Source organism: Hyperolius riggenbachi, chromosome 1 (assembly GCF_040937935.1).
Source record: "Hyperolius riggenbachi isolate aHypRig1 chromosome 1, aHypRig1.pri, whole genome shotgun sequence".
NCBI lineage: Eukaryota > Metazoa > Chordata > Amphibia > Anura > Hyperoliidae > Hyperolius > Hyperolius riggenbachi.
Window position 1 is genome coordinate 216,668,168 of NC_090646.1, and position 25,428 is coordinate 216,693,595.

Below are 25,428 nucleotides of genomic sequence, written 5' to 3' on the forward strand. Positions count from 1 at the left end.
TTAGCTGCATGTTTGTTTCTGGTGTTATTTGGACACTACTGCAGCTAAATAGATCAGGTCTGCCAGGCAACTGGTATTGTTTAAAAGGAAATAAATATGGCAGCCTCCATAATCTTTTCACTTTAGTTGCCCTTTAAGTGATACTATGTGCCCGGCTGAGGCACAGGAGTAGACCTTCCACTTCCCATTTGAAAAAGGCCTTAAGCAGACCTGAAATGAGAATAATATGGAGGCTGCTATATTTATTTCCTTTTAAGCTATACCAGTTGCTTGGCAGTCCTGCTAATCATTTTGCTTGCATTAGTGTCTAATCACACAACTGAAACAAGCATCCAGCAAATCCAGTCGGACTCCAGTCAGAAACATCTGATCTGCATGCCTGTTTAGGGTCTTTGGCTAAGAATTCTGAAAAGTCTGAGGATCAGCTGGACAGCCAGGCAATCACATTGTTTAAAAGAAAATAAATGTCAGCCTCCATATCCCTGTCACTTCAAGTGCGCTCTAAAGGCCCATACACATGTCGGATTTTTCTGAACGACAGGTCGTTTGAACGTCCCGTCGTTCAGTCGTTCGCACGCGGAATCAGACGTGTGTACGGACTATCGTTCGCGTGATAAGACTGTGTTTGAGCGATCCGCCGGGCGGATCGCTCAAACTCAGTCTTATCACGCGAATGATAGTCCGTACACACGTCTGATTCTGCGTGCGAACGACTGAACGACGGGACGTTCAAACGACCCGTCGTTCAGAAAAATTCGACGTGTGTATGGGCCTTAAAGCGTATCCCAACTCCTTTGCACAGCATATAATTAAACGTTTTCATTCTACATAAAAATGCTTTAGAATTTCACTAATTTGAGCTGCATTAGAGGGTAATTAGCCTTACTAGTAGCTGTGACTCACAGCACCATTGTTCTGCCTGTACAGGAAAAAACTGAGGCATTAACCCTTTTTGTGCTTCCTGAAAGTTCATTGAGTTAAAACTTCAGTTTTCTTTTAGGATTTACATAAACTGTAATGAAGTTCTGAGTATAGATCCATTTTAAATAAATTGTCACTAGCACCTTAAGGTGGAATGTCAATGGAAAATACAGTTCAAGTATACCCCAAACTATGCAAGATGGGATTTTTTCTTAATCACTTCAAAATATATACAGTTTGATAATACCAACTGTTAAAATAGAATTTATCGGGCTCGATTCACAAAAGCGTGAAAAGCGTGAAAAAGTGTTAGCACGCTTGTGAAAAGGCCCTTAGCACGCCTAAAGAGCTTTAAGTCGCGTTAAGCTTCACGTGCTAAGTTAGCGCGCGCAAAGTTAAGCGGTGCGTGCAGAACTTCGCATCACGGTGCGACCAAAACTTCACATCAGGTGCGCCTATAACGTTGCACCGGGTTTGCTCGAATCGTCGCACCATACGATGTTTTGGGCGCCCCCGATGCAACGTTATAGGCGCATCTGATGCACCGTTTTGGTCGCACCGCATTCCGTGCGCACTGCACGGCGCTAAACTTTGCGCTCGCTGATTACAATTTGTGACCGTGCTAACTACTTAGCTAACTACTTAGCATTGTAGTTAACACGCCCAAAGCTTTTAGGCGTGCTAACTATGTTAGCACGCTTTTGTGAATCTAGCCCATCATGTCCTGCACTTATAGAAATATTGTAAAAAAATGTACGGTAGTGTATTCTGTTATAAAGTGACGGAATTTCACAATGTATAAGTCCTGTTTCACATAACAGAAGTCTAATCACATAAATATTAGGAGCTATGTGATGTCTTGGAAATCCTTTTTTGGTAAACATAATTTTCTTCTTGTTCTTTTGGGTGTCATCCAAGGCTTTAATGCAGCAGAAAATTCAATGATATGCCACTTTAGGAGGAGACAGCTGCCCTGGTCCTTCTGCACAGTGCCTGGTTTAAGAAAATATGAGACAGTGTTGAAAAGATTATTGATCTGCTAATGGTACACAAATAGAGTGAGCCATAATGTCTCCCATTGTTCTCTTATCAAGAGGGTTGCCTCATTTTGCAGCACAATGAAGACGTGCAATGCCAGTATAATTATTGATAGCATTTGATTTGCTAATGCTGCATACGTTTTAGTTACGAATCTCTTTCCATTAAAGCGTATGCTCTAGGGAGAAACAATTGCCCGATGTAAGACTTCACAGCACTTAATATGCTGATAAATGATCTTCATTTCAAAAGATGAGATTAGGGATCAGCCTTGCATATATCATTGTTCACCAACACAACTATTACATCCAAATTAAATATAATTGCTTAGTATCAAGTATCAAGAAACTGGGCAATCCCATCTTCACACGTTTACTGTATCTCACAAAAACGAGTACACATCTCACATTTTTGCAAACATTTTATTACATATTTTCATGAATTGACACTTTGATACAATGTATTCAGTGTACTTCTTGTATAACAAAACGTAGGACCACCTCTCTCTCAAACCGACGAGAGCTCGCCAAGCTGTTGCCAAGTAACCAGCAGGTACACCACACTTGTGAAGTCGCAGACACTATTCAAAAGAAGAAAACGTCATTCAAAAATCTGACCCTGCATTGCAAGCATTCCAATGTATTAACAAATGTTTCTGCTGTAATGAATCTTATCTCAGTCAGCCTGGCTCCTTTCTGTTACATTGTCAGGGAGAGAGAAGCATGTTATCTCCCCTCCCACGTTCCTGCTCCTCATTAACTGACTGAGGGCAGTTCATTGTGACGAGGCTGAGAAGGGAAGTACACCTTTCCCCACTGCAGAAGCTGCTGAAATATGCTGTGCTCACATAAAGTAAGTAAGCTAGATATGACAGTGCAGTTCATACAGAGCTCAGTGGGGAGGAAGAACGGGCAATGCATACACCATTTCAGGCAGCAGAGGAAAAAAAGAGTAAGGGAGGAAATTACATCAGGATTGGCTTCAATCACAGGAAGTAAAGGTGAAAAATGCCTGGAACAGTTTTTTTCTTTGTTTACTATATACAATTCACTGAAATCAAAACGTGCACAGTACAATACATATGTTATGTAAGTAGAACAAGTATTTAACTAATTATATATGTGTTTTTTTTCCTGTGGTAGTATGGCTGTCTCTGCTGCTTTAAAGTACAATACACACCATGTTTCAGGCGGAGTCCTTCCTCAGGTGTACAGCTTTTCTAATAGTGTAAATTTGCTATCCCATTAAATTAACTCAACACTCAGCCATTATTGTCTAAATCACAAGCAATAAAAGAGAGTACTCCCTAAGTGAAAAATGCCAAATGTCTGCCCAGTTACACATTTTCCCTCTCTAGGGTCATGTTACTGGTTAGTATTACAAGGTCTCAGGTGTGAATGAGGAGCAGACATGTTAAATTTGGTGTTATCGCTCTCACACACACTCATACTGGTCACTAGAGGTTCAGCATGGCACCTCATGGCAGATAACTCTCTAGGGATCTAAAAAAAAAGAATTGTTAATCTACATAAAGATAGAATTGGCTATAAAAAGATTGCCAACATGCTGAAACTGATCTGCAGTACTTTGGCAAAGACCATAAAGCAGTTCAACTAGACATGTTTCATTTAGAACATCAGATTGGTCTGATGGGACAGCACATTTACACTGCAATACAAACGGTTATATAGAACCAAGATTTCTTTTCAATTTTTCACTAAGTACCTTTTGTAGGCGTACGAGAGATAACAGCGCTGGAGACTTCGGCTCAGGATACAATCGGTATATGGCTGATCCTGCTGCTGCACAAGTCCCGGCCGTATTAAATACTATTCCCCCTCCAGGCCGCCATGGATGGTGGGGAATGAAATAATGTAGCTTCCAGCAATTGCTGGATGCCGAATTATTATGTTTTAAAAGTAACTTCAGCTCCGTCTTCTGACGGTGCCGAAGTTACTCCCTGTGCCTGCTATAGCCGTAATTCCTATTACGGCCTATGGTGGCGCCGGCTGCACCCAAATCTTCTGCGCTAGTTTCAGTGTGTTCGTTTTGTAGAGCCATTCACACAATGGATGGGAATGTACTAAGTGCCTCTGAATACAATTGTTTGTGTTGTATGTAGAAAAATACCTATTGCCTATTGTTGGCCAGAGATCTGGCAGTGGAAGCATACTAACAACATAGTTTGTGGTCATCTCTACTGTTGAAATATGTGAGGTAAGTATGAAATGCTTGTAACACAGAACACCACTGTACAAGAATGGAGCTGTGTGCTGTACAGGAATGGAGGACTGAATCGCCGGATGGGAGACATTGTCTCGGGATAAATTTCCATTCACCCATATTTAGAAACAGAGACTGGGAAAGTAGTTAAGTTAAAGTGAACCAGAAGTGAAAATAAACGGATGAGATAAACAATTGTATTTATGCTCCTACTCCTAAATCCCATGGTTTTATTTTATATTTACCCATTTACAAAAGAGATTGAATGTTTTGTTGCCTCTGCTCAGTGCCAGCGTAATAAGTGTCCGAGAGTTACAAAAAGGTCAATAGTTCATGTATTTTATCTCCCTCTGCTTTCAGAAGTTGTATTCTACCAGGAAAACTTTATGGCTGTGATTTCAATCAGTGATGTGTACCATATTCCCACAAGACAAACGCTGTCACTTCCATGTCTAAAAATTAACTCTTTCAGGGAGAAAAATAAAGCTAGTAAAACAGCGTGGCTATTAATATGTTTTGCACTGTAAATACACGTTTATCTCATCATGTCACACGTCGCCTCGGGTGCACTTTGAAGGGTAAGCACAACAGCCTGCAAACAGGCCGTTTTAGAAGGAAGTCAGCAATGCCAGCATTCCAATACAAAATGTATTTCTAGATTTGTGTAGAAATTCAATTGCAGAACACTATTTTTGAATGTGTAAATGCTTCTTAAAGGATACCCGAAGTGACACGTGACATGATGAGATAGACATGTGTATGTACAGTGCCTAGCACACAAATAGCTATGCTGTGTTCCTTTGTTTCTTTCTCTGTCTGAAAGAGTTAAATATGAGGTATGTAAGTGGCTGACTCAGTCCTGACTCAGACAGAAAGTGACTACAGTGTGACCCTCACTGATGAGAAATTCCAACTATAAAACACTTTCCTAGCAGAAAATGGCTTCTGAGAGCAAGAAAGAGATAAAAAGGGGAATTTCTTATCGGTGAGGGTCACACTGTAGTTACTTCCTGTCAGGACTGTGTCAGCCACTTACGTAAATACCTGATATTTAACACTTTCAGGCAGAGAAAGAAAAAAAAGAACACAGTTATTTGTGTGCTAGGCACTGTACATACCCATGTCTATCGCATCATGTCACATGTCACTTCGGGTATCCTTTAATTAGGTAAAGGAAACTCATGTCAGGAGGTTAGATACTATTTCCCGCACCACAAATGGACATTGCTATAGACTGCAGCCTTTTCGGAGAGATTCAGTTTGTGCCTTCCCCATTGCAGCCTGACCAGTGGGTATAATGCAATCCTGGCATTTGCATTAGCTAAACCCACAGAGCCAGAAAACTCATGTGTTTCTCGTCATCTGGTCATGTGATCAAAATGTCAAGACATTATTTTAATTGTAAAAGTCTCCATTAAGACTGGAGGCAACCTTTGAACACTCTAATTACTAAGCTGTTAGGTGTGGTTTAGTCTACACATAACAGCTTTAAGGGCTTTAAAGAGACACTGAAGTGAAAAAAAAGTATGATATTATGATTTGTATGTGTAGTACAGCTAAGAAATAAAACATTAAGATCAGATACATCAGTCTAATTGTTTCCAGTACAGGAAGAGTTAAGAAACTCCAGTTGTTATCTCTATGCAAAAACAGCCATTAAGCTCTACGACTTTCAAAGTCGTGGAGAGGGCTGTTTTCTGACTTTTATTATCTCAACTGTTATTGAACTATTTACTTTTTCTCTACCAGAGGAGAGGTCATTAGTTCACAGACTGCTCTGAAAGAATCATTTTGAATGCTGAGTGTTGTGTAATCTGCACATATTATAGAATGATGCAATGTTAGAAAAACACTATATACCTGAAAATAAAAATATGAGAATATTTTCTTTGCTGCTAATCTTCTAGTAATTATTCATGGTACACAACCAATTCACTATATCATTTTTTTTCCGCTTCAGTGTCTCTTTAAGGAATTCATAAATTATAATTTTTGATCATGTACACTATTTACTAATTTTGACATTTATGTTGGTATTTTTCATTTAGGAAGGAGAGAACATATTTTATCTGGCTATTGAGGACATAGACACAGACACAGAACTGCTGATTGGCTATTTGGACAGTGATATGGAGGAGGCTGAAGAGGAGACCAAAGAGCCTGTCAGTGTAGTCTCCAAAGAAGAGGAAGAAGAGAGTGCTAAAGAGGTGCAGCCACCTCCTGTGGAGAAAATTGAAGCAGGTAATCCATTGTCATTGGTTCACATTATTCAAACAATATTATCATAGAAATACTAGAGTGAGGCAAGGTGATGGTAGCATTGTTTTTTCCACCTCTTTATAGCTCTGAAAGTAGTGGTGCAAAAGTAAGCTTTTCATCTCACTCAATGATAGGAGGAAGATGCATCAGAGCCAGTCAGTGATAAGAGGATGATACAGACAGTGATAAGGCAATTATAGACCTGGTCATCATTAGGGCATCAGAGCCAGTCAGTGATAAGAGGATGATATGGACAGTGATAAGGCAATTATAGACCTGGGCCTCAATTCATCATTATCTTTGTGATAACTTTTTACAGTTCGTTAAATTACCGAATTCAAAGTTTATCAATTTCTAGTTGTATTCATCAAGGTTTTTCCGCATTCGGTGTGAATTCGATAAAATATCGATTAAAAATGTGGTAACCATTCGTAAACGTGCCGATATTTCCATTTTACAGCGGTAATTTAACACAAGGCCATACGATTCCCGTGAAATTGTGGGTAAAAAGGCAGTCCTTTGAACACTACGTAGCAACATTCTGAATAGGGCTTAACACCTGGACCAGGATTCTGGAAGTGGCTTGGGACAATCCCACAATTTCACCTGCTGCGGCTTGATAGGAGCCTTTTCTATAAAAATATAGTGCAGCTAGCAAATTAGTTAACCCTGGCCCTGCCTGTGTTCTCTTACAAGATGATTCAAGATAAATGCCGATGTCCTGGTATAGCAAATAAATCCATTCTCTTGCAAATTTCTAATCTAGACCTTATTCTTTCCCTTCTGCACCTTCAAATCATTCTCAGCTGATACATAACCACTTCAAATGGCTCCATCTTCTCTGTCAGCAATGATCTGACAGGAATAACGACAGAGCAGTGAAGGAGATAACTAATCCTAAATTTAACTTTCATTTTCATGAATTGCACTTTCTTCCGTTTTATCGCATCATTACCGAATGATTACCGAATGCTCGCTAACAGCTGTAGACAACTTTGATGACTCCTGATATCAACTTAGTGAGTTTGGTATTTTACCAAGCTGTCGGTAATTGATTCGATAAGTCTTGATGAATCGAGGCCCTGGTCATCATTAGGGGATCAGAGCCAGTCAGTGATAGGGCAGTGATACACAAGAGCTGGTTAGTAATAGGTGGATGATGCATCAGAGCCAGCCAATTATAGGGGTCTGAAATAGGACAGTAATTTACCAGAACATGTCAGCATTAGGGGATGATGGGATGATACATTGGGGCTGGTAAAAGTGACAGGGGGGGATACATCAGAGCCATTCAGTGTTATGAGAGCTCCTTTGTGTGGATTTCTTATTATTAGTCTGGTTTAATCCTAAAGCCAAAACATATACCAGTAGATTAATTGATGATCACTTCCCTCTCCAGATTAGTTATTAGTTAAAGAGTGTGGTAGGGACATTCATTTATAATGCAGTGCAAAACTGTATCAGCGTTAAACTGGGTAAACTTTATAAAACTCAGCTGATTTGGCATTAAATAAGTACAATATACGTTATTACTTTTATTCTTGTAACATCTTCAACTGTAAAATTCACTAAATGGCTCCTATCATGAAAAATTGTAAAATTTAAAATTCATGTGTATAGATACATGTAAGATGTAAAGTTTTTCCCAGGGTAAATACACTATAAATTATCCTTTTCCTATGTTGCTGTCAATTACAGAAGATAGTATACATCTGACAGATATTGGACTAGTCTATATGCTCATGGGTGATTATCATGAATAAATTCCTTTATTTTCAACAGCAGTGGCACAGTTCAACTGCCAGAATAGTATGTGCCTCCTCGTATAGCTCCTTGGTAGGGAGTGCTTTTGAAAAGAATAAACGCAATACTGAGAATCCTCAAGAAGGAGGAGATGAAATAGTCCAGCACCTGTCAAAATTACATTATATATATATATATATATATATATATATATATATATATATATATATATATATATATATATATATATATATATATATATATATATATATATATATATATATACTGTATATATCTATATATAGAGAGAGATAGATAGATAGATAGATTTACTACATTTTTTTTTTTTTTTTGCAAGAGTACTCCTTTATTACTCCATAATCTATTAAACTTGCCCTTTTGTAACTAGTAGTCCTCTGTAACTAAGACTGTATTCTGACTGACAGTTCCAGAGACGAGATATATGTAGAACATACATGTCAAACTCCGGCCCGTGGGCCAAATCTGGCCCTCAGAGCCATCAGATTTGGCCCTCAGGTGGTTTTCCTACTTTGCATTATGTTTGGCCCACTAGATCACCAGAGACGTTATGTATCTGTATAGGGAAAGGAGGGGGCCACTAGACACTAGAAGACTGTATAGGGGAGGAACAGGGAATTTTATAGGAGAGGGAGGGAGAACCACTACACACCAGGGAACTGTATAGATGAGGGAGGGAGGACCACCAAACACCAGGGAACTCTATAGGGGAGGGAGGAGGACCACTAGACACCAGGGAACCGTATAGGGGAAGAAGGGGGCTATTAGACACCACTGAACTTTATAAGGGAGAGTGATGGCCACTAGACATTGAGGTTGACCCGCGACTTGGTCCCACAGCTCAATTTCTGCCCACTTTGTATTTGAGATTGGCACCCCTAATGTAGAATATAGAGAGAGAATCAATGATTAAACAGCTGGCAGAGCTTGTCAAGGTCATTTCAAGGAAACCTAAGATGACTTAAATAGAAGAATTTATACTTACCTGGGGCTTCCTCCAGTCCCATGTACTCGGTTGGCTCCTTCGCCATCCTCCTGGGCTGCTCCGTTCGTCTTCAGTCTTCTCTGTTAGAAAGGCCTTGGTTACACCAGTCAGGCTGCACTGCGCATGTGCAGCCTAGTCTTGTGCGTGCCTCTGTTCGCTCACATCGCTGGGAACCCACAGAGCACATGGGGCTGGGGTAAGCCTCAGGTACTGTAAGTATAAATTCTTCTATTTAAGACATCTCAGGTACTCTACACAGGCACAACACAGAGCAAGAACAGACTGTTTTATCTAAATTTATCAAAGATGAGTATAAGTGAAAGAGAAAAATGCCCAAACACCAGGGACTACTATAGGTAGCTGATACCATTTGTAAGATACTGGTACAGCAAAATATTTATTTTTATTATTTATGATGTGCACCTTTTATTTTATAAACTCAGCAGAGCCCTGTAATCATAAAGATGACCATGACTGCCCACTCTGCGAATCTACTTTTCCTAGTCAAGAGATCCTTGCAGAACATCTTCAAGCTCTGCATCAGAAACCAAGTGAAGAGAAGGAATTCAAATGCAGGAATTGTGGAAAGAAATTCCCTGTGAAGCAAGCCCTCCAAAGACAGTGAGTTTTAAAAAATATTTGTTATATATTTTTTTCCCTAACATATCTATTCAGGAAGCATTAAACACTGTCTATGAAGTGTAGAGCAGCACGGGCATCCAACTAACTCTCGGATGTATTTTGAGCGGTTAGGAAATAGTCTACAGGTTTCCCAGCGTTCACAATCTCATAGTTTCAAGAAAGCTACTGCCTATATTGACCTGGATTATGAGTTTTCCTACAAGTTAGTCTACATTTTTTACTGTTTATGCCCTATCTTCTAGGTTATGCCCCATTCCTATTTACTTAATCTATTATTACTTAATCTATTGATTGTATATCATGTTTGTGTTATACTTTTATTTATTGGTGGGAATATGTTTTGGATAAATGTCAGGAATATTGTTCTGTCCTGTACAAAGTACTGTTTTACACATCTGCTAAACATACCTCAATAAGAATTGAACACCACTTACTTTCACTGTTCTATATAGAAGAAGGATGTGCAGAGATCCAGAGAATGTTTGGAGACATACCACCGTACAACTACTCTACTCCAAGCATGCCATACTTTTTGCTTTCTAGCATCTGCAAAGATATTTGTGGGACTTTAAACTAATTCAGAGAGCCGACATAACGACAGTAATCTCTAGTAATTAGTGGCCATATCAAGCGTAACCGACTTCCTTGTATTTCTTACAAATCATAACTGAGCCTTTTACACTTTATTGAATAAGCCTGCTTGAGTTTCTAGCTAGAGGTACTTTCATTAGACTGGGATGGTGGATGACAGATCACATATTTAAACTTCATTTTTTTTTCACGTTAATTATTTTTGCAGAGACCTTGTAGATTGTGCATTATTACAGACAAGACAATGGGTCTTTGTTCAATAAATGTAGTTAGGAGACTACTGTAATCAATAATATTCAGTAACACATAGCAACCAGCCAGGGGTCATTTTTCATTATCTTAGCGGTTATCATTTGAAGAAATACACCATTTAAATGGATGCTATCCTCGCTTTTGTCCATTATATTATGTAATACACCCAAATGATTTATTTTTGGTGTTTTTTCATTGTGCATTGTAGTGCAATGACATGTTAATACTTTAATGCTTATTCTGTTGTAATTGTTCCTTTTGATCTCTAGTGAGTTATTGTGGTATTTTTCCACTACTACCTTATACTGTCATGATGCGGATAGAGAACACACCATGCAGTAATTAGCATGTCACGATCTGCTGTGAAAATATTAACCCTCTAAGTTATGTGGGTGCTCTTAAAAGCTGTTTTTTGTGCTTGTTTTGTTACTCTTATGGTGGATGGATTCTGGTTCTCCATTTGTCTAGGTAATGCAAACAGCTGTACTAGAAAGAGATGTAGTATGCACACATAGATCCAAGGCACAGATATACATTGTTGAAGGTTAAAATCAAAGTGTAAAAGAACGCTTATTCTATTCACTGTTTCTCCTAAGCTTTCTCCTGGGAGATAATTTTTCATCCTCTGTTTAAAATAACTTTTCAGCCCTTTGTAATTGAAAAAGTACCAAAAAGTAGGCAAAAAAGTACTGTTAGAGTATGTTCTTGCTTTTTGGTGGCTTAAAGTATACCTTAGATGGAGCAAAATATACATGTATACATACCTGGGGCTTCCTCCAGCCCCCTCTGGCCTGATTGTCCCTCGCCGCCGTCCTCCGCTGCCTGTAGCCTCTGCAATTCGTCCCAGTAAATTGTCCAGGCAGGGGCAGTCGGCGCAGGCGCAGTCCGGCTGTGTGCGCTCGAGCCCAGGTTGCGTATGCACAGTATGCCTCGGACCGGAGGACTTTCTGGGGCAATTTGCGGAGGCTGCAGGCAGTGGAGGACGGCAGCGAGGGAGTAATCAGGCCGGAGGGGGCTGGATTTTGCCCCATCTCAGGCTTACTTAAAAAAGGCATTTTATTGATTACACTAGTAGACCTAAGCCCGTTTCAAAATGGGCTCTAGGTCTGTGTTGAATCCCCTCCCCTCTCCTCCCCTTCCTTCCCTCTCACTCTCCCCGTGAAAGCCGCAGCCACTGCACGCGCGCCACGCACCTGCCGCGCACCCGCTGCACGCTGCCTGCCCGCCATGCCCGCCTGACCTTTCTCAGCTCTCCTCAGTCTCTGTGTCCCTCCCTGCACATGCGCAGTAGCGCAAAACACGGGACACACACACACACAAACAGGAAGGTCAGGGATGGGACGCAGAGACAGTTAGGTTTTATTATAGAGGATGTGAAAATATCACCTAGGAGAAAACATCCATTGAATAAGGATGCCCATACATTAGTCAATTATGCAGGCCAAGTGACTTTCCAATCTGATAATTTTATTAAATCATAGGTGAATTGGCCTTTGAACATGGGGAACTTTCAATCAATTTCTGGCCAAAATTGGATGAAAGGTGCAATGTCACATGGTGGAAAATCTCAGTTGCAAGGGCTTGATCAGGTGCACGATAGTAAAGGCATGTGGTATCCCAACAACTGACGGTCCCCAGCCGGTGTCCCCCCAAGTGTATATAGGTCCCACCCCCCTTGCCCATGGGCAGTGTTGAAGGCTCACCTGTCCACTTCCTGTTGAATGCTATTGGAAATCAGTGTGCAGTGTATAGGCTGGCAAAAGATCCCTCTCAGATCAGATTTGATACAGAGAGGGATCCAGTGGTCGATCTGGTGGCAAATTTGACATGTGTATGGGCACCATAAGGGCCTGGGTCACAATTTATTTGATTGTGTGATATTGTGTCACGTCTTTTCACTGATGTTCTACTATACATTTTATATGTTCACTGCTTACATTAGCCACATGTAAATCTTACATGTACTCCACTGTTCATTTGTGTCTGTCCTCATATGCAGCCTCTCATTCACTTCTGCAGACCTATTTCCTCACTTCTCAAACACAGTTTCATTCCTGTGTGCCACTCAGATCACTGTTTGTGAGATCATTGGCCATCTCAGTGTCTTCCTCCCTGATATCTTCTATATCTTTGTCTACTCTTATTGTGCCTCATGCCGGCCCTGTGAGGAAGATGACATGACTGCTACCCGGCATCTCTCTACACAGTGGCTGCTGACTAGCTCAATTTCCAGTGATTGTTAAGGGAGTTAGTTAATCAAGAGAAGGGTTTATGAGATTATGTGCAATGTACTTCTCTCCCAGTGGGCAAATAAACACATTTATTAGTTACAACTTATCCATGCCAATGGCCCAATAAAATTGTGCAGCAGATAGATTTGTTAATTAATTATTTACTGACATTTACACGAAACTGACATCAGTTTTGGCCACTAGATATCAATTTAAGCATCCTTTATCTAAAATGTCAGCAGTAATGAAGGCCAGATCATATCTGGCTTTCTTTTTTACTTGTACGGTTAACAGTGCTCAGAGCTTAAAGTGGACCTGAACTCAAAACTTCCTCTCTGCATTAAAAGATAAGCAACAGCATAATAACCTTTAAAGAAAAATGTTTATTTGTTAAAGGGACTCCGAGCAGTGCAGAAACTATGGAAAGATGCATATCATTTTAAAGCTCTCTTTCTCCTCTTTCCAATGATATATAAACCGCCACCCTACGCCTTTTAGTTTCCGCTATTTTCACGATTGAAATTGCTGCGGCCGCGATTTCAATCACGAAAATAAAGAAAACTAAAAGGCGTAGAGCGACGATTTAGGTGTCGCCAGAAAGAGGAGAAAGAGAGCTTTAAAATGATATCCATCTTTCCATAGTTACTTGTATTACACAGGACAACACTTTCCCCAGTGTCAGCAGCTCCATTCAGCAGAAAAAGTCGGCCTGTGTAATACAATGTAACTATGGAAAGATGAATATCATTTCATTTTAAAGCTCTCTTTCTCCTCTTTCTGGCGACACCTAAATCGTTGCCCTATGCCTTTTAGTTTTCTTTATTTTCGCGATTGAAATCACGGCTGTGGCAATTTAAATCGCGAAAATAGCGAAAACTAAAAGGCGTAGGGCAGCGGTTTATATATCATTGGAAAGAGGAGAAAGAGAGCTTTAAAATGATATGCATCTTTCCATAGTCTCTGCACTGCTCGGAGTCCCTTTAAAGCCGATACATATCCTGCAATAATTCTGCAGTGTTTCTACTTACTGATTTCATGGAAGCAGACATAGGGTTAACAAATTGTGTTTACAAAGTAGCGGCCGCAGCTGAGGGATCAAATTACAATTGTGGTTAGTCACAGATGAGGGGGAATTAGACAGGCTAAACTCTCTAAATACATACAAGGTGCATTTCTCTGTTTTCCTTCTGTTTTGTGCAAGAGTTCAAGTCATCTTTAAAGGGGGATGAAACTGGTAATAGAAAACTCTTGTACCTATCCCTTCCACCATGGATCCTCACTTTTGAAAGTGGCAATCCACTTGAAAGGCAGTGGACAGGTATTTGAAAAAAAATAATAATAAATAAATAAATATAAACTGTATTTTCCACCCAGCTTCTCTTCGAGTCATTTGCATTCTCCACTATCAATGTGCTGAACACTGTATGACCATCTACAGTATAACGGGGTGATCATGCTGATCACTGATTTATAAACACAGAAATCCTCCCTTGCTAATTAACAGCAATAGTGGTATTTACAGAAAGCTAAGCATTATAAAATATGCAATCCTTTAATCTTATAGTTACTGTAATATTACTGTAACTATCAAAAGTGACAACATTCCTGCAGAAATAATGGCATGTTTCCGGTGAACACTTGGTCATTGCAGCTATAAGTGACCAGACCAATGTGCTAGCAGTGACCAATGTGAAGAATAAAACTAGGATTAGTGCAGTTAGGCTAACCACTGAGCCACCATGCTATGCTATTTTCTCTTTACACACATCCAAGACACACATTTCTATATTTCCTTCCATTACAATTAAATCACAATCACTGGTGCACATCACAGGTGGGGGCCCTGGGCTCTGCCACCACCTGGGATTCCCACCCCGCATGGGACACTTTAAGGGGGAGTGCAGGTGGGCCCCAGTGCTTACACCACCAGGAGAATCACCCACAACTTCACCTCAATTGAATGCCAAGCTCAAGAGAAGCGAATGCACACTCCCGGACAGCACTCTGCCTTTTAAATTGGTCCACAGACAGCCGGACAGCCAATGAAAGGAACAAATACTTGCACCTTTGTCTGCAGGACCAAATCTAGCAGGAGGTGCAATGAATCTGCCATAGACAGGAGAGAGAGCTTGGTCGCACATAATTGTAGATTACATGACCAGCAGGGGGTGAGCAACCCTGGTGGTGGGCACACTGGGACCCCCTGTGCTCCTCCTTTTGGTGTCGTATGGAGGATGGGGCACACGGGTGGTGGCAGAGCTGGCGGCCCCAAGCTGTCATGTGCACCAGTTTGTGATTTGAATCCTTATTTTTGCAGCTCCTAGTGTGCAGTTCAGGGATGAGGGGGAGGGCTACCTGCACGCGGTGCCCCCTGCTGGTCACGTAATCTACGATTATGTGTGACCAAGCTTTCCTGACTATGGCCATAATTCACTAAGCAGTTTAGACTAGTCTACAGATGGTTTTTAGTCTACTGATGGTTTGGTGTAAACCAGCAATCAGTCGCATCAAGGGAATTCACTAATATTTACTATAAATAAATTATGTTTTAGACCTGATCTAAAACATTCAGTAATTACACAATTCACAAAGAAGTAAGCACGCCCACTTTTTCAGACAGAAATTAGACCAGATGATTTCTGTCGGTAAAGTAATTCTGTGAGGTATTTTAAATGTGAGGATGGAACCTTTTGAATTAATTATGCAGGAGTTTAATTGTGTCCAGAGGAGAGCTTGTCAGAGGAGAAAGATGTCAGTCATAGCTGCTTGTTTGTGAATTGCATCTTTTGATCATTTCCCCTGCTTTACCGACCTAAGCACCGAATGTTTTTGACCAGGTCTAAAAACAGGTCTAAAGCATTTGGTAATAGTGAATTCCCCTTTCATGCAACTGGCCAAACCACCAATAGACTAAAAACCATAAGTAGACTAGTCTAAACTGCTTAGTGAATTGAGGCCAATGGGCTGATTCATTGCAGCTCCTGCTAGATTTGGTACTACAGACACAGGTGCAAGTATTTGTACCTTTCATTTGCTAACAGGCTGTCTGCGGACCAATTTAAATGGCGGAGTGCTGTCTGGGAATGAGCATTTGCTTCTCTTGTGCTTCCATTAGATTTATAAATAAAAAGTTCTTACATTCCCATTTTATACACAGCACACCTTTTATACAAATCAACATACATGAACTCTGCAGTTTTCTTCTTTGTACATAACTGACACACAAGATTTCCTGGGGATGTGCAGGATGTTGTATTCATGTAATAGTTGGATATAAGCTCTACATACAGCATTTGGCTGCCGTGTTTTCAGGCACTAAAATCTTCTCTTTTCTTTAGTGTACTTCAGTGCTCAGAGAATATCATCTCCGGAGACACATCAGGGACTTATCAGTGTTCCGTTTGCAATACCTCCTTCGGCTCAGCGTTGAGGTTTTGTGTTTGAATTACTGAACTGCTGTCTTATTTCTGGCTTCCCTTTTGCATGCCTGCTTTCAAGCTTCCTAGTCTTCTTTTTTGACATCTAACCAAGAAAAAGAAGTACTTCTTTATCTCCTGTTTAGGTAATGCACGAGTTAACTCGAGTCCTTACTGTAAAGCATGCACAAAGAAAGTGTATGGACTGTGTATGCACTATGTAGCCTACAGTGATGGTTGCTGGTTTTTATTTCAGTTATGAACAACACAAGGAGGCCTGTAAAGGAGATGTGAGATTTATATGTAAGGCGGATAGTTGTGGCAAAAGGTTTAGAAGCAAAGATACATTGAAAAAGCACAAGGAAAATGTGCATACAGGTATGTTTAAAATGTGTATTGACCCCTTAATGCTTTAATTCATTAGGTTATAGAATTGATTTAAGTGATTTTTTTTATTTGTTTTGATAAAGTGAACAGTGACTGGATAGTGTACTGGTTAAGGGCTCTTCCTCTAACACAGGAGACCTGGGTTTGATTATCGGCTCTTCCTGTTAAGGTAAACTTGCACCTAATCAGTAGGAGACCTTGGGCAAGACTCCCTTAACACTGCTACTGCCTATAGAGTGCATCCTAGTGGCTGCAGCTCTGGTGTTTGTGCCTGCCGGGAAAAGCGCAATATAAATGTTCAGTGTCTGTCTGAACAATTGATGGGACCTGGGAGGCAGATTTCTGTCTCAGTATTGCTGTGAAGCGTTTTTTAAGGCATCTTTTCCTTTATTTATGTCTTAAGCTTCTTCCTGCTGTAACATGATTGCTGCCCAGGCATGATACCAGGTGCAGTGCAGGTCATGCCTGACACTGATATGCCTCATTCTCCCTGTCTACAGGACCCTCTGAAAGGAAAGGAAAAAGGGGGTTCCAGGGGGGAGACACACATGACTTATGTAGCAAGCCCCGGACAGCTCACAGTGGTATTGCCCAGGTGGTCAGGTCCACTTTAAATGATGCTTATCCATGTGAGTGCGGACAGCATGCCCACAGAGCCTGCTGTAAACTTCTTTGACTGGATTGATAGTGCCATGAAGAGATAAACATACATACATGTATATTCAACCGTAGAAGAGACAGTAGAAAGCAGGGCACCAGTGTAATGCTCAAACAGACTTTTTAATCCAGCAGGTACATCAAACAATACACAGCACAAAAAGGTTAGAGCGGCCTAGCAGCCGTTTCACAGGTCCCCTCAGAGGCCAAAAAGGTTAGGGTACACAGGAGGAGAACCCTATATATATGTTCAATAAACACTCACCCCAAAAATGGCTCTTCCTGATCGGGCTGTTTGCGATGCTAAAGGGGGGGCTGCCCCTTCTGGGTATGCTCGCTCCTCCAATTGCAGTACAGGGCTACTGTGATCACATGTCCACCAGAGAGCCTATCAGAGGTTGCGTAAGGGGAGCCGCGTAAGGGACGCATAGTTGTCATGGCAATCACAAATGCCAGGCGCATTTCCAAGCGGCGTCAGTCAGCGGCCTCAAGCTCGCCAGCGTTACCACAAAGACAACTCATGCTTAGTCCATACATAGTCCCCTACAGAGATTCAGAAGGCTACATTGAAACCCGTAAGAAGGGAAACGGGGATGAAAAGCCTGTGTTTACAAACTGGTGACGTCTACACTAGTGTGTCACATGTCAGGCAGCCGCCTGTCATTCAGTTCAGCTTTTAATTGCTGTAAATCACTCCCTGGAGCATTCAACTTTGCCCGCTGAATTAGGTTTAATATATAAATATATAATCATCAATTCTACTTAGAACTTGACAGTGTTCCCTTTTTATCTTGTTTTTTTCCATTGCTAGGGTTAGTAAACCAGTGCTTTATCCATGCAGTTAAGTAATCAGACTGGTAATTAAATGCAGCAGCAGCTCTCCTGGACACTAATTACATGCAATGAAATCTTTGTGTGGCTGTAAAAACAATTAAGGTAACAGGATAGTGCTGAAAAAATCAGTAGATTATCATTTCTCTGTGTGGTAGCTGAATGAACCATATTTTACATCACAACGACATGGCTGCTATTTACACCTCAAACTTGAGCCTTTCAGCACTGAAATTAAGAATGTGAGACTCCAGGAATTTTTTATTTTCCAGTAAGACTAGAGATAAAATTAGTTATCTCATAAGTTTATTTTCACTTCCGGTTTGCTTTAAATCTGTACATGGAGATGGGTTTAACAATCTTTAACAATACACTTAGTGTAACTCCACTCCACAAGATTTTGCTTATTACATTGTAAATAAAACAAATTTGTCAGCCAATCCTCTCCCTGATATAGAAAAATCAAGTGCCTCCCTTTAATAGAGGGAATCCTTTGGATAATCCAGAGGCTTCTCCCATCCTCCTCCTCCACCAGCCCCTTCCAGCGCTGTGCCCTCCAGAAAACCGCAGAGAATCCCTTGTTGACAGCCTGTGTATGTGCAGCAGCACAGGCATGTCCGGGCTCTGCTTTTACTGCTAAAGCCAGAAGTGAGCCTATGCCACTACGACAATGCTCATTCTCGTACGCCAAGCTTCGTGAGGACACAGCGCCGGAACGGCAAGGCGGAGAGAGACGGGGGAAGCCTCTGGAGGATCCATAGGCTTTCTCTCTCCCAAGGTAAGTACGTAACTTTTTTTTTTACAACTTCACAGGTTTGCTTTCATGGTTTGGGCTAGGTATTATTTTAGGAGGGGTTAGAGTATAGGTTAGAGGGAGGATAGATTTAACAATTTGTGCTAAGAGGTTAGGGTTAGTTGTCAGGAACGGTTTTATGTTATGGAGGGGGGAGAGGGGTTAGGGTTAGGCATCAGTAAGGAATTTATTTTTAAGGGAAGGTTAGAGTAAGGTGTTAGGCTTTTCCCATTGAAAGGAAAGGAGTGTCAACATTCCCAACAAAAGCATCATCACAATTTAGATTAACTGACATTCTAACTATCATTTTAGTCAGCACGTTAATCATACACATATTTTTCAAACATGTTTTAGCTACAAACAGGACTTTTGAGACAAAGAACAACATACTTAGAACTTAGTTACTTTCGAAACTTTCAGTCGAGTATAAAATTGTGACACATGCGTAGGTTGTCAGAAGTGGAGGAGTAGAAAATGTAGATTAAAGATCACTTGTTTTATTGGCTTTTGTTATTTATGTATTTGCTTTGTAATTTGACATCTTCCTCCTTTTCCACTTTACAAGACAATCCTATAAAATCAAGACCTAGTAGTTATTTTTAGCTCATAGAAGGAAACAATCAAATGCTTTCATTTTAGATATACTACAAAAAGATAATTAACTTAGGACTGTAATAACTTTGTAAACTCACAATGCCTGTTTAATTGGTTTTATTAAGTAAACATGTTTCTAAAAATAAGTGACTGATCTTTCGTGTTAATTGCTGCCACACATTACCAATTAGTACCATATTGGTGCAAACTTGATTCTGAATTTAAAGCCTATTCTCATTTTTCACAATAATATATGTATTTCGCAAAACTGTTTTTTACATTTTTGTTCCTTTGGGACAAGATGGGATGTTGTTTACTTTATTAAACTTAATGTATTAAAGAATAGAGAGACTGTGTATCAATGCTGACACCTCTGTTGTATGCTGAGAGAATGGCACATGAGAAATAAAAATACAATTTATCTTTCTTTAGCTGCCTAGAGTCTGGTGTGCACTGTGTCCATTAATTGTACTTACAGTGGGATGCGAAAGTTTGGGCAAAGTTGTTAATTTTCATGATTTTCCTGTATAAATCATTGGTTGTTACGATAAAAAATGTCAGTTAAATATATCATATAGGAGACACACACAGTGATATTTGAGAAGTGCAATTAAGTTTATTGGATTTACAGAAAGTGTGCAATAATTGTTTAAACAAAATGAGGCAGTTGCATCACTGTGGGCTCCACAAAAAAAAAATCAAACAATATTTAGTAGATCCTCCTTGCAGAAATTACAGTCTCTAAATGCTTCCTGTAGGTTCCAATGAGGGTCTGTAATCTGGTTGAAGGTATTTTGGACCATTCCTCTTTACAAAACATCTCTAGTTCATTCAGGTTTGATGGCTTCCGAGCACGGATAGCTCTCTTTAACTTACACCACAGATTTCCAATAATATTCAGGTCTGGGGACTGAGATGGTCATTCCAGAACGTTGTACTTGTTCCTCTGCATGAATGCCTTAGTGGATTTTGAGCAGTGTTTAGGGTCATTGACTTGTTGAAAGATCCAGCCCAGGCGCAGCTTCAGCTTTGTCACTGATTCCTGGACATTGGTCTCCAGAATCTGCTGATACCTAGTGGAATCCATCCATCAACTTTGACAAGATTCCCAGTCCCTGCACTGGCCACACAGCCCCACAGCATGATGGAACCACCACCATATTTTACTGTAGGTAGCAGGTGTTTTTCTTGGAATGCTGTGTTATTTTTCCTCCATGCATAACGCCCCTTGTTATGCCCAGATAACTACATTTTTGTTTCATCAGTCCACAGCACCTTATTCCAAAATGAAGCTGGCTTGTCCAAATGTGCTTTAGCATACCTCGAGCGGCTCTGTTTGTGCTGTGGACGGAGAAAAGGCTTTCTCTGCATCACTCTCGCATACAGCATCTCCTTGTGTAAAGTGAGCTGAATGGTTGAATGATGCACAGTGACTCCATCAGCAGCAAGATGATGTTGTAGGTCAATTATGCTGGTCTGTGGGTTGACTCTGACCATTCTCACTATTTATTACTTCTGTTTATGCAATATTTTTCTCGGTCTGCCAGTTCGAGCCCTAACTTGAACTGAGCCTGTGGTCTTCCATTTCCTCAATATGTTCCTAACTGTACTTTCAAATGGGCTTATCTGCCATAGGCAGTCATGTGACACTGGGGGAAGATCAAATTACAGCTTGTGATTAGACACAAATGAGGGGGAATTAAACAAGTTAAACTCTTTAAATACATACAGGGTGCATTTCTGTTATGTTTTCCTTGTGTCCTGTGTCAAGAGTTCAGGTTCACTTTCAGGTAGAAAGATGTCTTCAAATGTATTTACATGCAGCAGACATTCAGCGAGTAGAAGTTAAATGGGTTTTAATTTGCCTTTATTTTAGTTTGCTGAGGATGGTAAAAATGGAATAGCAGTGGCAAGTCTGTATGTAAAGAGTTTGAAAATTAAATTTTACCATCCTGAAAGCAATAACTGTACGTTTTTTTTTTTGTTTTTGTTTTTTTTTCTCACACCTGTACACTGTCTAATTATTTCAAACAGCAGCCAGTTTTAAAAACAGTAATTTCTTTTAAAAGGAAATTGGAACCAGAATTTCTACACTTGCATTGTGGACCTGACGTGGAGCTCTTGTGCTTTGCATGAGCAGGTGCATTGCAAAGTTCTGTAGGACGACAATGAGCTTCATGGGCTGATACTGCAGTTTACAAGGTGTCTAATATTGTCTGAGAGTTCAGATTTGGGGGAGGACGTCATTCTGTTGGAAACTTTTTTCGAATGATAAAAGAATCAATACAAGTACCCTGTCAAACGAAAGTTTACTTGCAGGCTGCAGCATGTGCATCTGCCTGCCCCTCTTGCAAAAGTAGCAAGCCATTTACATGAGCAGGTATCTGTGTATGTATCATTAGCCGACACCACTGCTGCAAGAGAGCATAGTTTGAATTTTCAGCAGTTACAGAAGATCCATGCAAACTAAATTGGAAAGTTTCATCATAACATTAACCCATTCAGGTTCCGTCATTTTCACGTGAGAAATGTTCACCTCCCATTCATTAGCCTATAACTTTATCACTACTTATCACAATGCACTGATCTATATCTTGTTTTTTCCGCCACCAATTAGGCTTTCTTTGGGGGGTACATTTTGCTAAGAGCCACTTTACTGTAAATGCATTTTAACAGGAAGAATAAGAAAAAAATGGAAAAATTCATTATTTCTCAGTTTTCAGCCATTATAGTTTTAAAATAATACATGCCTCCATAATTAAAACTCACGTATTGCATTTGTCCATATGTCCCGGTTATTAGCAACAACAAAAAACGAGTGACCGCCACTCAAAGAATTATAAAAGTACAAAACTTTATTGGTCAATAACTCTTCCAAACCCCCAGCTGTTCCCCACAATTCAAACCTCCCCCCCATAAAAAACTGCATAGGTTATTCTTCTAGGAGCGCTCCCAACCTCACATCCATCATCAGTTACACCACACACACACACTCCAGATCAGCCGATCTTAGGACTGACATTCTGTGGAAACTGAGATTTTGCAAAGGGTTGCCCACTTCCATTGGACTGAGACCATCAACTCATCTGGTACCTGGATCTTCAACAATTCACCCAAAACCCCCAGGTAAACATTCGTAAGCATAACAAAGTCCTTCTCTTTACATCGCCTTCATGGCCGGTTTCCGCCTTACTGACAGCCTGCGGCTGTAAGATCAAATAGCAGCCAAGCCCAGTCAGCATGTGACAGTAACAGTCATTCAAAGCGGGGAGTCCTCCTCATCGCGGCCACCAAACGTCTAACAAAAGCTTTTACCTTGTTGCTTCAAAGTGAGGGAGTATTCATGGATGTGTTGCGGCGTCCCGCAGCACCAGGTACCTGGTTTGTGCAGCCCAGCGGACGGACATTAACCTTGCGGCATCCATGAGGTAAAGGAGCGTCCCATCAACCTCTTGCAGTTAGCCACGCCCACATACGCGTTACGCCCACATCACGTGGGCTTCTTCAGTGTGATGCTGCTGTGGATGAAAGGCAGTGGGCGTGCTCTCTCTTTTGAGCAGTAACTTTGAACCAAGCCTCGTTCTGACAGACGGGACCGATCCTCCTCTTCACATGAGTTTGTTTACATGACGTCACTCTAAGCGTAGCACGCGCTTAGAGTGACGCATCGGGAAGGAGACGGCCAGAAAAAGCTCAGCTTCCGAGAGAAGCTGTCGCTTTTTCAGCGGGGGAGAGGAATCAGTGATCGGGCTCCATAGCCCGATACATTGATTCCTTGGCTACCGAATCCGCGGCCGGGAGTGCGCGTGCACGCGCACGATCGGCCACGGGGGCGCGCGGTAGCGCGCATGGTTCCTGGACGTAGAAACTACGTCCAGGAACCAAAATAGGTTAAATTACACAATTGCTTTTGTTTAATTCTTTTTTAAAAGCAGAATGTTCTTTATACAACAAAATGGCCTGCTTAGTAGGTTTACGTCAGTTTCATATTTTAATGAAAGTGGAGCTTTCCTGTACATGAATTTCCTTATGTGGTTGACTTGTCTTTACTAGTGAGAGGGATCAGAGACGAGGGATATCTGAGACTCTCTTCAAGACTGACACTGGAAAATTAGCTAATCAACCAGTTCTACTAACTGAAAACCAGTCCTGTTAACAAAAATAGTCACATACTACTCTGCACCTCATAGTCTCATGCTGTGTAGCAGCCCTTCCATAGAAGCTTTGAGAGCTTTACCTTGATAGTGGCTACATCTGATCCACAGTTTGTGTGTGACTGCTGTGTGTGTGTTTTAAAAGCTTCTCAATGCCATTTGGCAAACTGAAATTTAACACCTTCGGATGCTTCCTTAACAAACAATAGAAGGCAGTAAACTTTCTGAAGGGACAATTGACTCTGATATTGAGGAGTAGCAGCAGAGTATTGTGAAGCACATTCCTTGGTCTTCTTCCTGACAACGAGACTTTTATTGATTGTTGCAAGTTTGTATACTGACATCCATGCTCTGAGAAATCAGTGACCATCTCTTCTTTATAATAAGGCCTCTTAGGATTAGCTGTCTTTTTTGCTTTAACTAGTGAGTAGTAGACCTGTAGTATCAGTGCCATTATTGGACACACACCTGCACAATTATTGTCACTTATTTCTCAATTTCTCACACTTTTACTGCGTAATCTTAATTTCTGTTTATGATAATTACAGCAGTCTAATTTTCTAAGGCAATGTACAATAAAGAGACTCTGAAGCGAGTGAGATAGGATTTGATTAGTGTAAAACACCTTACATAGTGCCAAAACACCGCTATCCCACGGCAAAATGTGGGGTTTTTACCCCCCAAATCCACCCTGCACACTCCACGACTTTCTTGGTTGTGGATTTTGCTGCTCATGGAGGCGGAGCTATGAGCTGCAGCTCTGCCTCCATGCGCATCAATCTGCCGGTGGATCTCCGCCTCTCCCCCGCCCCTCTCTTTGAAGGAAGAGTGAGAGGGCGGGGAAAGGCATTGATCAGTGGGAATTGACGCGCTGCGAGGCAGAGCTACAGCCATTAGCTCTGCCTCAAGCAGGAAGTGCTCCCCGGACCTAGAAGAGGGGATTTGGGGGGTAAAGACCCCTCATTTTGCCGCAGGATAGCTGCATTTTGGCACTATGTAAGGTGCTTTACACTAATCAAATTCTATATCACTCGCTTCAGAGTCTCTTTAAGTGATTGATAGATAGATAGATAGATAGATAGATAGATAGATAGATAGATAGACTGTAGATATAGATATACAGTATATATTAAAAGGAATATTAAGGCTAGGAAGGTGGAAAAGCTGAGAAAATGCACCTGCTGGCCAAGCAACAGGAACAATGTGATTTCACTCCCAGTAGAAACCTGTAGCAAGTCTTCACTGTGATCAGCAACACATGATTATTGCTGCTTGGCCAACAAGTGGATTTCCTCAGCTTTACCATCTCTCAGTCCGACACTGGTGCTGGGCATAGGCAAGCTGGTGCTGTGCTGGGCAGTGTCACACTGGGAGTTGGAAAAGCTGAGGAAATCCATCTGTTGACCTAGCAGCAGAAACCATGTCCAACACATGATTACAGCTGCTTGGTGGATTTACCACCTCCCAATCTGACCCTGGCTTCAAGTGTGAAGTTGAATAACCTTATCTTGTGTTTACATTCTTCACTTGATACAATTAAGTAAACATTCTCTGACTATGCAGAAACTTCTGCTAATGAGTCCTGAACTGAAACACTGCTCAGAAATCATTACTGAGTGCATTTACAATAAAAATACAACAGTTAAGAATAAAATGCACCAGCAGGTTTCAA

General features: G+C 40.9%; 1 protein-coding gene across 3 annotated transcripts in view; it reads left to right on the forward strand.

Moving 5' to 3' along the window:
• The window catches only part of PRDM5 (PR/SET domain 5), a 207,581-nt gene that overhangs the window by 39,682 nt on the left and 142,471 nt on the right, over nucleotides 1–25,428 (forward strand). Inside the window, exons 4-7 of one of the 3 annotated variants that reach the window (XM_068270326.1) lie at nucleotides 6,231–6,423; nucleotides 9,655–9,829; nucleotides 16,263–16,355; nucleotides 16,597–16,718. In XM_068270326.1, the coding sequence (XP_068126427.1) occupies nucleotides 6,231–6,423; nucleotides 9,655–9,829; nucleotides 16,263–16,355; nucleotides 16,597–16,718 (583 nt within the window). Of the gene's footprint in view, nucleotides 1–6,230; nucleotides 6,424–9,651; nucleotides 9,830–16,262; nucleotides 16,356–16,596; nucleotides 16,719–25,428 lie in introns of all 3 variants that reach the window. The other 2 variants (XM_068270306.1, XM_068270316.1) reach the window with 2 other exon arrangements.